Source organism: Sinocyclocheilus grahami, unplaced genomic scaffold (genome assembly GCF_001515645.1).
Source record: "Sinocyclocheilus grahami isolate Dianchi unplaced genomic scaffold, SAMN03320097.WGS_v1.1 scaffold12.1, whole genome shotgun sequence".
In the NCBI taxonomy this organism is placed as follows: Eukaryota; Metazoa; Chordata; class Actinopteri; order Cypriniformes; family Cyprinidae; genus Sinocyclocheilus; species Sinocyclocheilus grahami.
In genome coordinates this window covers 811254-825227 of record NW_015505191.1, presented here as the reverse complement: position 1 = coordinate 825227, position 13974 = coordinate 811254, and the positions used below count along the sequence as shown (strand labels likewise).

The window sequence follows — 13974 nt, the reverse complement described above, 5'->3', positions numbered from 1 at the left end:
GGGGGGGGGGGGGGGGGGGGGGGGGGGGTCAAACTTTTTCTATTGTTCTTAATAGAAAAAAATTGGCTTATTCAATGAACCTATAGCCTATTCAATGAACTGTACAAAAATTATTATTATTAAGTGTTTCCAGAGCTGTTTCATCATTATTGTCTTATTGGCGTAACATTTTATGCTGTATATGTGTGTTTTTTTGTTTTATTTTTAATTAGGTCATGTTAAAACATAACTTTGACATGAATGTTTACTACAGCATTTAAATGGTCAAATAGTGACATTTCTTAACTTATCTTGACTGTAAAACTTTCACTTTCTGTATAAAAAAATAGTACTTAAATTTTGCAACCCTAAATGCGCAGCGCTGCAAATGCTCTGTTTTTCTATATTATACACTGTTGCAAATTTTGTATAAAAGAAATAGCTTTTATAACAGATACCTAAAGACATATTTAAGGGTAAGGACAAAGTCATGGGTTCAATTCCCAGGGAATGCACAAACTTATAAAATGTATATCCTGAATGTAGTGTAAACAGATTTCAAGACATGTGTCTGCAAATATGTAAATGCAATAACGTGATGTTATAAAATCAGTTTGAAACACACACACACACACACACACACAAACAAACTGTGGATGGTCTCTTTACATGTTACAGGCTACAGAAGGTTTCTTCCTGTCTCAGTGGGCGGTTCTAAGCTGCAATGTGAAGCAGACTTGGTTGTAGTCAAAAGTTTGGCTATGAAGGCGACTCTAGAGTTACACTACAGTATTGAGCATATCTTTGCATCTTTTTTCTTATTATTCTCAAGGACTGTCAATACCAAAACCGTTGATTCATAGTGAAAACAAACATCTGTCATCCGGATTCTCTTCTCATAAAACTATTGCTGCTAACTGAAATAACAGTGCATGTGTACCTTGTGGTTATTTTCATAACAGCTTTCAGCTTCTGCACATTAAAAAAATAGATGTGATTTGGTGATTCTCTTGGAAGCAAATTTATGAAAGTGAGAGATGAAAGGGCATTATGTTTCAACAGGCTAATCAGGCATAAATGTGTATGTTCTTGTGTTTTCTCTGATTCAAAGATGCCTTGCAGTTGGGTGTCTATGAAAGGCCTTCTCACATTTCCAAACCAAACAGATACGTATATCCTAGGGAGGTCGACACAGACAGACACACACACACACACACACACAGCAGAGAGAGTGATGGGGGAGGTACAGAAAACACTAAAAAGAATAAGACAAACACAAAAAGCAGCAGAGGTCCAGTGGCAGGTCAGGTCTTTCCCACACACACATGTAAACATACACAAACACACACTTGCAGACTTCTAAGGAATGTTTCCACATCTGGTTTCCATTGTGGTTTTCATTCAAAGATGTTCAAAGGTCCGATATGAGATGCAGATGTTTGCTGCAAAATACTTAAACTGAACATTGTCGTGTGCAAATCAGACCGTTTTAACAAAGTGTTTAGACCAAGTGCACTTAGAAATGTTACGTATGTAGATGCTAGAAGAACACAGTTAATAACTGAACTTTTTCTGGTTGGTCTGCAAACTCAATGTGCATATCTTTAAGTTCAAGCCAATATAGTGCACTGAAAATTACAAATGTTAACAGGAATTTGTTATGCATTCATTTATAGTGTTTACCATCATGTCCACCAATCCAAATCATAATAAAAGAAAATATCATTCCAGTTTTACTATGCATGACTATTTTACAGTTTATTTATAAATATTGAGTCTGGTCAGGTTCAGTCGAGTTCAGAACTAAACACACCCACACATATACACAGATAAGTTTAGTCTACTCATTCTTTCTGTGATAACAGCTGTAGCACAAATTATGGTGGCTTTCTATGGAGGAACATAAGAATACGCATTAAACCTGTGGGTGACAAACACATTATATGTATGTATATATTCAATTCAAGTCCAGCTGAGTGATTTTTGTTTTGTTCCAGACAGTTTCATCATCAAGATTAGAACTGGAGACCAACTCTTGTTTTATTTTTATTTTGCTCCTGCCTGTTTTTTCTCCATTTCCTTCCTTTCTTTCTTTTCCAGCCAAGATAATCTTCTCGCATGCTGAGATGAAATTATGCTTAAATGAATTCAACATGGCAACCAAAATGGTGTGGGTGAGCGTGTCTATGTAATATATGACTGAAATTATGATGAAATATCCTTTTTGTAGTAGGGACTCTTTATGCTTAGGCCTACATCATTTTGCCAATAGGTGGCGACAAGTGAATTGAGTCTTGATGAGTGAGTCATTGATTCATTCACTGAACCGATTCATTCAAAAACTGATGAATTCATTAACAAATAAGTGACTGTTTGAAGTTGGAATAGCATATTATCATACCACTCGTACTATATCTTTATAAGAAAATGGTAAGAGTTTGCTTGTGTGCTATTTCGAACTACTATTGCATATACTGTATGAGTGAGTCATACTGAATGATTCACTCATAAAGATAGTTACTTAACCGATTCATTCGAAAACACTGATTCAAACACCATTACAGTGTTTGGACATATTTTGGCTGGTGGAGAAAGACTAGACAATGTAACTGCTAAATGTGTCTGAAACGAAAGTTTATATATTTTTTTTCATTTGTGTACAAGCAATATCACAATGGCAGTCGCGCTGTTCGTCTGTATAGCCTATCAGTACATTCGTGTTATTATTGTTTAATGAGACCTCATGCAGTCAGATGCCAGCTGTGGGCTTTATTAGTTGATGACGACCCAGTGATCTTCTGGCAGCAACTCTGGTGATAAACATATTAGTTTTACAGGAATGGTAGCAAATTGCAATATACGGCAGAACAACAGTAGAATTTTCTTTTGACAAAATATAAACGGATTTAAACAAAGTAACTGTGTTATTTGTCACAGTTGTATCTCTTTCATTGCACTGGCTGCAGGAACAGTCCCCCTGGAGCAACCCAGGGTTAAAGACTTCTCAGGAACTCTCCAATTTTATTCGAGCAGCAATTAAACTGACAAAGTACCACCAAGTATGCCATTTTCTCAAATCTCACATATTCTCGACAGACACACAAGAAAGCTACTTTACGCTCTAAATTGGATAAAGCATCCTCATCCTCTTTTCCTTTATCATCCTTAATATTCTTTTGGCTTAATCTTCCACCTGCTCACTCTCAGTTTGGCCCATCATCACTGACCTGATAAAAATGAAAGGACGTAGATGTAAATCTTTAATGACATGGACTTTAATTATTAGGCTACAACAACTATAAAGGTACTGAATTCTGTGGGACCTGTCCATAAAAATTGTAATGACATTAACATTGTTGTTGTTTTTCCAAGGCAAGGCCTTTGAGATCACATATGTCCGTCTGAAGTTCTACACCAGCCGACCGGAGAGCTTCGCCATCTACAAGCGTACCGAGGAGAATGGACCATGGCAACCGTACCAATATTACAGCGCTTCCTGTCACAAGATGTATGGGAGGGACAATAAGGGCTTTATACGTCCAGGCGAGAATGAAAGGACGGCACTCTGCACAGATGAATTTAGTGACATCTCACCTCTAACTGGCGGAAATGTGGCCTTCTCCACATTGGAGGGACGACCCAGTGCCTACAACTTCGACCAGAGTCCTGTGTTACAGGTATATCATGGTTATTTTATGATAACATATAATGCAATAATACGGTTTATATTTAACCCATCTGGATACATCTTTTAGCATGCCAGATATAAACATGAACAACTTATAATGTAAACCTGAGGCATTTACAGTGCATATGCGTGCAAAATATATATCTTCATGACTTGTTGACAGTAACTTGCTGTTTTAGTTAGCGGCTCCTCTCCTTGGCCTTTAGATATGTAGATGGGTGTGCTTTGTTGTTCCAGAGGAAAGCTTTAAGGGAAATATACCTCACTGTCAAGCTTCTCTAACTTTCACACTTTCACAACAGAATCTCATGGCTAAACATGAGTGTGCTCAGCATGCCGTGCTACTAAATACAGCCTGCAACCTTTTCCAAAGATTTCTAGGGAGCTTCTTCTACACAGTGATGCAGTCACAGCCGTCAGATGAGGTTCAGGAAATCACAAGTGACAGGCAACTGCCAGAGCTCACCCAACTATTTGATACAGTATATGAATACACATACTGTATATATATGGGTGTTTCTGCTACTATAGACATTTGGTTCTGAAGAAAATAAACTCTTGTTTCACGCTCTCACCAGTTTATTTGTCTAGCAGCAATTTCCAATACCACATACACATACTTGACAGAAAAGTTCTTTCGTTTTTTCATTTTGTTTCAGAGTAATAAACATTTTAAACTGCAGTGTCACCTCCAAAATATCTGAGATTATGTATTGTGGTTACTAGCATTATGTGGTAGAAATGAAATTTTTAACATGTTTATAATGAAATTACAAACTCTTTTTTAAAATAATATTTTCATATGTTTTGCATGTTTTGATAAAATTGTGATGGAAAATGACAATTTATTATTATTAGTATTATTATTTTACAGAAATTATGTAAATTTTACACAATAAATAATAAAATGATTTGATTTTCATTATTTGTTAATTAATCATTTCTTTTTTTACAATGAATTTTTATTGAGCCTAGTTAAATCAATAAAATGTACATAAAAGGCATTTGAAAATCATTTAAAAGTTAAATTATGTTGAAGACATTCCAAAATGTTTACAAGGCCTGTAATGTGACCTTCAAAAAAATATATTCTGACTGGAACATTAAAGTGTCTAAGTTGAAGAATTTCAAAGCAGATTTGACAGGATATTAGATGATCAGTACCTGCAAGAAGAGCACTCAGAACAGGAGCTCACCGCCTCCACATCTATTTTTTTGTAAAAAGAAATGGATGGAAGGGAAAGAATGTGTTCTTGCTAACAGAAGGGTCATTCCAATTGAAATTGATGTGCATATAATTCCCCATAAGGTGTTTGAGTGCAGCTTTCTAAAAAAATTATCTTTTGTAAATAATTACATTGCATGATTATTGTCGGTAAGATTAAAACAAAAGATGTTACAAGTGAGCAGGGGAAAAAAACGATTGAAAGGATAAGGATTTTAGTCTGTGATTTTGACTGTAATATATGTTTTAGTACAATGCAGCAAAGTTTGAATCACTTGTTTTCATTTGTGTCTCATAATGATCACATATTAGTAGGTGGCTAATATCCAGTCACAGAATGTTTGAGGCCCCATTTACACCTGTATTAAGTGCTGATCTTATATTTTTTATAAAAAAAATAGATGTTAATGGGGTAAACATGGTCCTTGACATTCAGCAGTTGGACCTACTAAGGTTTGTTGTGGAATTGTGAACAAGCCCATTTTAGGCAAAAGCTTTTTCACTTTCAATCTTTTCATCATTCTCGTTTCTCTCAAGTTTTCAAAGAAAAACAGCCAGCCCATCTGTTTACAAAAGTAAAAGCCACTAGATGAGGACATGAGAGGGAGTAACAGAAAATAAGGGGATGTCATTTTATTTAAAAGAAGAGATAACAGTTTGGCTTCTTGTGATTGAGTCTTGTTGCCTGATGTGTGAAATATAATCTCCCTATCACACAGATGGGAGATGAATTGTTTTTTTTTAATGAGTATGTAAGAGGACTCCAGTGGCACCACAAAAAAGAAGAGGGACTGGAAGAGAGTGCTTGACTTGATGTAGTCCAGCTGCTGGGCTGAGGTACATAGTAATCAGCATATGTGTTTACATGTACACACATTGCCAGTGTGTCTTCCACTATGGACTTGGATCCTGAAGGCTGGCTAAGCATTTACATTTATGCGTTTAGCAGATGCTTTTATCCAGGTCAGTTCATCAAAGAGCCAGCAATATTCGTAATATACAATGCCAGGTTTATTAGAAAATTAAATTATGAAGCAAGCTATAGAAGAGGAGAAATGCAGAGATGTTTGGGTGCATGTCCATAAGTGCATTGGTTTAAGGTTTTGGTGTGGTTAAGTGCCTGCGGAAGAGATGTTTCTTCAGATGCTTCTTGAAAGATGCCTCAGCAATTCAGGATGAGTTGGATGCTCATTCCACCAGAGAGGAACAGAGGTGGTGAAGTTTTGGACTTTTTGTCATGTTGTTCATTAGGTTACCTGAACTGGCATGAATTGAGGTGAGGAGGTGCTATTCCAGTGGAAAGCCAGCGTCAAAACCTTAAATTTAATTATGGCTGCATATTTGAGCCAGTGGAGTGAGATCAGGAGATCTGACAAGAACCACTTTATTCAGTGAAGCTTGTTTTTGTTCGATCTGTTTATAATGACTATAGCTTAGAACAGGGCTATTCAATTAGTTTTAATTGAGGGCCCGGATTATTGAACTGAAATTTTGAAGGGGGCCAAGGGGGTGGGTGGCTGTCCCGATCTCTTTCTGAGGGACCTATAAAATTAGAAATTAAATTTAAATGCATATTCAGCAGTAAAATATATAATATTATCAACACCAACATCTATAAAAGGTTAACATTAGTGCTGTCTGTGAATTGATTAGAATAATACAAAAACGAATTGTTCACACATTTTTCTATAATTAATTGTAATTAACTGCATATTAATATATTTATATTGTCATAATTTCACATTGAACCTCCAAATTAATGTAGAAACAATATAAAGATGGTATATTTTAAATATGTGTTTAATGGCATCTTTTTACTAAGTAGTCTATTATTAACAATGGTATTTTTGATAACAATGCAATACTGCTACTGATGTCTCTATTAAATGCATTTTCCCACTGACCTGATAAAAATGAAAGGACGTAGATGTAAATCTTTAATGACATGGACTTTAATTATTAGGCTACAACAACTATAAAGGTACTGAATTCTGTGGGACCTGTCCATAAAAATTGTAATGACATTAACATTGTTGTTGTTTTTCCAAGGCAAGGCCTTTGAGATCACATATGTCCGTCTGAAGTTCTACACCAGCCGACCGGAGAGCTTCGCCATCTACAAGCGTACCGAGGAGAATGGACCATGGCAACCGTACCAATATTACAGCGCTTCCTGTCACAAGATGTATGGGAGGGACAATAAGGGCTTTATACGTCCAGGCGAGAATGAAAGGACGGCACTCTGCACAGATGAATTTAGTGACATCTCACCTCTAACTGGCGGAAATGTGGCCTTCTCCACATTGGAGGGACGACCCAGTGCCTACAACTTCGACCAGAGTCCTGTGTTACAGGTATATCATGGTTATTTTATGATAACATATAATGCAATAATACGGTTTATATTTAACCCATCTGGATACATCTTTTAGCATGCCAGATATAAACATGAACAACTTATAATGTAAACCTGAGGCATTTACAGTGCATATGCGTGCAAAATATATATCTTCATGACTTGTTGACAGTAACTTGCTGTTTTAGTTAGCGGCTCCTCTCCTTGGCCTTTAGATATGTAGATGGGTGTGCTTTGTTGTTCCAGAGGAAAGCTTTAAGGGAAATATACCTCACTGTCAAGCTTCTCTAACTTTCACACTTTCACAACAGAATCTCATGGCTAAACATGAGTGTGCTCAGCATGCCGTGCTACTAAATACAGCCTGCAACCTTTTCCAAAGATTTCTAGGGAGCTTCTTCTACACAGTGATGCAGTCACAGCCGTCAGATGAGGTTCAGGAAATCACAAGTGACAGGCAACTGCCAGAGCTCACCCAACTATTTGATACAGTATATGAATACACATACTGTATATATATGGGTGTTTCTGCTACTATAGACATTTGGTTCTGAAGAAAATAAACTCTTGTTTCACGCTCTCACCAGTTTATTTGTCTAGCAGCAATTTCCAATACCACATACACATACTTGACAGAAAAGTTCTTTCGTTTTTTCATTTTGTTTCAGAGTAATAAACATTTTAAACTGCAGTGTCACCTCCAAAATATCTGAGATTATGTATTGTGGTTACTAGCATTATGTGGTAGAAATGAAATTTTTAACATGTTTATAATGAAATTACAAACTCTTTTTTAAAATAATATTTTCATATGTTTTGCATGTTTTGATAAAATTGTGATGGAAAATGACAATTTATTATTATTAGTATTATTATTTTACAGAAATTATGTAAATTTTACACAATAAATAATAAAATGATTTGATTTTCATTATTTGTTAATTAATCATTTCTTTTTTTACAATGAATTTTTATTGAGCCTAGTTAAATCAATAAAATGTACATAAAAGGCATTTGAAAATCATTTAAAAGTTAAATTATGTTGAAGACATTCCAAAATGTTTACAAGGCCTGTAATGTGACCTTCAAAAAAATATATTCTGACTGGAACATTAAAGTGTCTAAGTTGAAGAATTTCAAAGCAGATTTGACAGGATATTAGATGATCAGTACCTGCAAGAAGAGCACTCAGAACAGGAGCTCACCGCCTCCACATCTATTTTTTTGTAAAAAGAAATGGATGGAAGGGAAAGAATGTGTTCTTGCTAACAGAAGGGTCATTCCAATTGAAATTGATGTGCATATAATTCCCCATAAGGTGTTTGAGTGCAGCTTTCTAAAAAAATTATCTTTTGTAAATAATTACATTGCATGATTATTGTCGGTAAGATTAAAACAAAAGATGTTACAAGTGAGCAGGGGAAAAAAACGATTGAAAGGATAAGGATTTTAGTCTGTGATTTTGACTGTAATATATGTTTTAGTACAATGCAGCAAAGTTTGAATCACTTGTTTTCATTTGTGTCTCATAATGATCACATATTAGTAGGTGGCTAATATCCAGTCACAGAATGTTTGAGGCCCCATTTACACCTGTATTAAGTGCTGATCTTATATTTTTTATAAAAAAAATAGATGTTAATGGGGTAAACATGGTCCTTGACATTCAGCAGTTGGACCTACTAAGGTTTGTTGTGGAATTGTGAACAAGCCCATTTTAGGCAAAAGCTTTTTCACTTTCAATCTTTTCATCATTCTCGTTTCTCTCAAGTTTTCAAAGAAAAACAGCCAGCCCATCTGTTTACAAAAGTAAAAGCCACTAGATGAGGACATGAGAGGGAGTAACAGAAAATAAGGGGATGTCATTTTATTTAAAAGAAGAGATAACAGTTTGGCTTCTTGTGATTGAGTCTTGTTGCCTGATGTGTGAAATATAATCTCCCTATCACACAGATGGGAGATGAATTGTTTTTTTTTAATGAGTATGTAAGAGGACTCCAGTGGCACCACAAAAAAGAAGAGGGACTGGAAGAGAGTGCTTGACTTGATGTAGTCCAGCTGCTGGGCTGAGGTACATAGTAATCAGCATATGTGTTTACATGTACACACATTGCCAGTGTGTCTTCCACTATGGACTTGGATCCTGAAGGCTGGCTAAGCATTTACATTTATGCGTTTAGCAGATGCTTTTATCCAGGTCAGTTCATCAAAGAGCCAGCAATATTCGTAATATACAATGCCAGGTTTATTAGAAAATTAAATTATGAAGCAAGCTATAGAAGAGGAGAAATGCAGAGATGTTTGGGTGCATGTCCATAAGTGCATTGGTTTAAGGTTTTGGTGTGGTTAAGTGCCTGCGGAAGAGATGTTTCTTCAGATGCTTCTTGAAAGATGCCTCAGCAATTCAGGATGAGTTGGATGCTCATTCCACCAGAGAGGAACAGAGGTGGTGAAGTTTTGGACTTTTTGTCATGTTGTTCATTAGGTTACCTGAACTGGCATGAATTGAGGTGAGGAGGTGCTATTCCAGTGGAAAGCCAGCGTCAAAACCTTAAATTTAATTATGGCTGCATATTTGAGCCAGTGGAGTGAGATCAGGAGATCTGACAAGAACCACTTTATTCAGTGAAGCTTGTTTTTGTTCGATCTGTTTATAATGACTATAGCTTAGAACAGGGCTATTCAATTAGTTTTAATTGAGGGCCCGGATTATTGAACTGAAATTTTGAAGGGGGCCAAGGGGGTGGGTGGCTGTCCCGATCTCTTTCTGAGGGACCTATAAAATTAGAAATTAAATTTAAATGCATATTCAGCAGTAAAATATATAATATTATCAACACCAACATCTATAAAAGGTTAACATTAGTGCTGTCTGTGAATTGATTAGAATAATACAAAAACGAATTGTTCACACATTTTTCTATAATTAATTGTAATTAACTGCATATTAATATATTTATATTGTCATAATTTCACATTGAACCTCCAAATTAATGTAGAAACAATATAAAGATGGTATATTTTAAATATGTGTTTAATGGCATCTTTTTACTAAGTAGTCTATTATTAACAATGGTATTTTTGATAACAATGCAATACTGCTACTGATGTCTCTATTAAATGCATTTTCCCCTCAATTTTAGCCATTAATTATAGCAGTTCAACATTACAGTATAATTGAAAGCCATTATTTTTAACATTTAGTAAGTTCTGAAAAATATAATTTTTAACTTTTAATTAAAGTGAACTTAAATCAATCTTCACATAAACCAGAAATTGTATATGCATACATTCATCTTTATTCAAGCTACACAACTTAATCAGTGACTAGAGCAGTCGAGTGATTTCTTTTCTTTTGTTCTATGATTTACATCAATGAGACTTCATCAGATTTCACTTTAAAAGCAGCGCTGTCACTTTAAAATCTGATGCACATGACGCGTATCTGACACACATCCGATTTCTCCCAACTCTTTATAACTCATTGAAGACCGTGTTTACGAGGTCACTCGCCAAAACCCAGCGTTTTGACATAATTCTGTTTTTGTCCATGGAAGCTCTACTGGCGTGTCTTTCAGATTCCGTTCGATAATCATCTTTGTCCAGTGTCTGCACTATTTCTTGACAGAATTTATGACGGACAACACCGCCTTTATACTCCTTTAATAAACTAGAGTTGTGGATATGTCATCATAACCCCCTTACACAAGCACTTGTCAGCACTGCCATTCATTGATGTTAATTTGCGATTGTTGTTGTTGCTTCTCTCATCCTTTATTTTCACCCAGGCCAGTGCTAATTAGAGCAAAAACAATTCAAGGTGTAATGTGCGACCTGCGTGTACTCTCCCCTTGGGCCGGATGAAGATGAATGGCGGGCCGCCAATTGAATAGCCCTGGCTTAGAATCTATTTCTCACACATGCATCTGTATTGCTTCTCATAATGGGCTCTCTGCAAGTGGAAATAGATCGTCTGCAGATGGAAGAAGAACTAAGATTCTCCAATTACCCAAATGACACCCTGTTGCTAGCCTAGTTATTTTAATTAATTTACTTGATTTCCTGTGATTGACATGAGGGAATGCAGAGAGCAAGAAGGATGGAAATAAATGAGATGAGAGCTGAAAATAATCACTTATGAGAATGTTGAACTTCTGGTTTCATTAAAGTAGGTTAATGCAGATCTAACACTGAAATAGGATGCACTGTAGGAAATGTTTTACCAAAAAAAATGCATTATGCATATATTCAGAGTCAGCAACATTTTTTAAAACTGTGCCAAATAATTTAAAACCTGTTCACACCAAGAATTAAATGTTAGATACTTTAAAGTCAGGTGTATTTTGGTGAATTTTAGATTAGGGAACACTATTGACTAATAACTAGTTGCTTATTAGCATGCATATTACTAGAATATTGGCTGTTTAATAGTACTTATTATTATATACTTATACATATTACTTATTCTGCATGACCATATTTCCAATCCCTTAACCCTACCCCATACCTAAACAGAATTACTGATGTAACTACCTATCAATAAGCAGCAAATCGGGGATTTATTGAGGGAGAGCTCTTAGTTAATAGCTAATATGTTTTTTCCTTATATAAAGTGTTAGCGTTTACTTTATAGTTATGATCTGTGTTCTTGGTGTGAATAGGCCTCTATACTTGATTAATTTTTTTTTGTCACATTGCATTCTAGGGATGTGCAAAATACAGATTTAAATTCATCAGTTGGAATTTGAGTTGAATTGACCACACCCTGCAGGAAGTTGTGTTGGAATGACAGGAAGTATAATTTACTGAATTGCAATTCAGAGAAATTTACAAGTAATGCCTTCAGGGAAATGTGTTTTTCCACACTGGTCGATCAATTTGTTAAATATAAAGATGTACAGTGTACATAAAAAAATATGTGCAAAATTCTATAGGTGACATAACAGATCTGTCTACACCTTTAAGAACTATATGCCTTCGAGACCTTTTCTTATCAAAAATTACAATTATTGCGTGAACGGTTTTATATCTCAGTTCATCTCGATTCTACACTCTTAAAAATAAAGGTGCTTCAAAAGGTTCTTCAAGCGATGCCATAGAAGAACCATTTTTGGTTCCACAAAGAACCATTCAGTCAAAGGTTCTTTAAAGAACCATCTCTTTCTTACCTTTTTGTAATCTGAAGAACCTTCTTTTGCCACAAAGAACCTTTTGTGAAACAGAAAGGTTCTTCAGATGTTAAAGGTTCTTTATGGAACCATTTAGACAAAAAGGTTCTTCTATGGCATCGTGAAGCACTTTTATTTTTAAGAGTGTACTTTGTAAATTTCAGATTTGAATTGCAATTCAGTTCACTGTTTGCAGTAATACAAATTTCAGCTCAATTCAAAAGGCTACCAATCTGGTTTCATACATAAAAACAATGACTGATGAATTACAAATACTTCATATTATAGTATTGTGACATGATCTAATCTGAGATACTGAGTCAAGGTTTTGCATGAACACTTCACTTTTTACTGTTTCTTCTCTGTCCCACACAAACACACACACTTGAACTCCTGCCTCCATTTATCTCCATTTGCACTCATTACTTTAATCATTCATTCTTTCACTCTGCAATTAGAGAGTGGAAGTAGTGATTTAGCCACTCTGTGAAACAGAGGGGAAGTCAAGTGTCTTTTTAATTTTCTTGCCGCCCCTCTTTTCTAAAGTCCGAATCCCTGAACTTTCCACTGCCACCAAGTTTCTTTTTACAGCTCAGTTTTATTTATAGCAGCCCCAGTCTGACTGCTGTGATCAGATGCTTCTGGGGGAATAAATTCTCCCCCTGTTTCCACATGAAAGGCACCGCTTACCTAGATCCAAAAACTTGCTACATTTTCTGTTGTTTATATTTGGGAAAGATCTCAGATACTCTGTTTTTAATATTTTAGCTGTCTGGTTGGACTTAAAGTTTATGATGTTATGACTATGCTGAGTGCGGTTCATGTAAGATAGCTAAATAAGATATTTTGGGGAAAAATGAGAGAACACAACAGGAAATGACAAACATCTACCACACATGGAAAAGTTTAAGTATTTTAACTGACTGAGCCATTCTTAATTCTTTGCTTCCGGAGTGCATTCACTGCTGCTGTTTTTAAATAGAGATATCTAGTACACGTGTGTGTGTGTGTGTGTGTGTGTGTGTGTGTGTGTGTGTGTGTGTGTGTGTGTGTGTGTGTGTGTGTGCGTGCGTGCGTGCGTGCGTGTGTGTGTGTGCGTGTGCGTGTGTCCGAGCAGCTGAGTCCTTAGCCATCTTCAAGAATCGGCTAAAAACACATCTCTTCCATCTTTATTTGACCCTCTAACTCTAGCACTTTCTATTCTAATTCTATTCTTATTCTTAATTCTAAAAAAAAAGCTTGTCCCTTTTAGACTTGCACTCTGTTCATTTACTGCTTGTTTTCTTTAAAAAAAACTAATAGCTTTTCTAATCTTTTTGTATTCTATCTATTTGTTTTATTTTTATTTATTATACAATTAACAAAAGCAAAAAAGGCCTCTAACACTAGCTTGCTCTATTCTTTTTCTATTCTATCTGTTTTCTTTTTATTTATTATATAATTTTAAAAAAGCCTTGCTACGTGTACTGTGTTAAGCTAACTGAGACTTGTTAGAGCACTTGCATTTCATTGCTCTTTTGTTGATTTTGATTGCTTCCATTGTCCTCATTTGTAAGTC

At 35.6% G+C, this 13974-nt stretch overlaps 1 protein-coding gene across 1 annotated transcript in view; it reads left to right on the top strand.

Annotated features, from left to right (window-relative positions):
- The window catches only part of lamc3 (laminin, gamma 3), a 96767-nt gene that overhangs the window by 2217 nt on the left and 80576 nt on the right, over positions 1–13974 (top strand). Inside the window, exon 2 of the mRNA XM_016287748.1 lies at positions 3352–3656. Coding sequence (XP_016143234.1) covers positions 3352–3656 — 305 coding nt within the window. The remainder of the gene's footprint in view (positions 1–3351; positions 3657–13974) is intronic.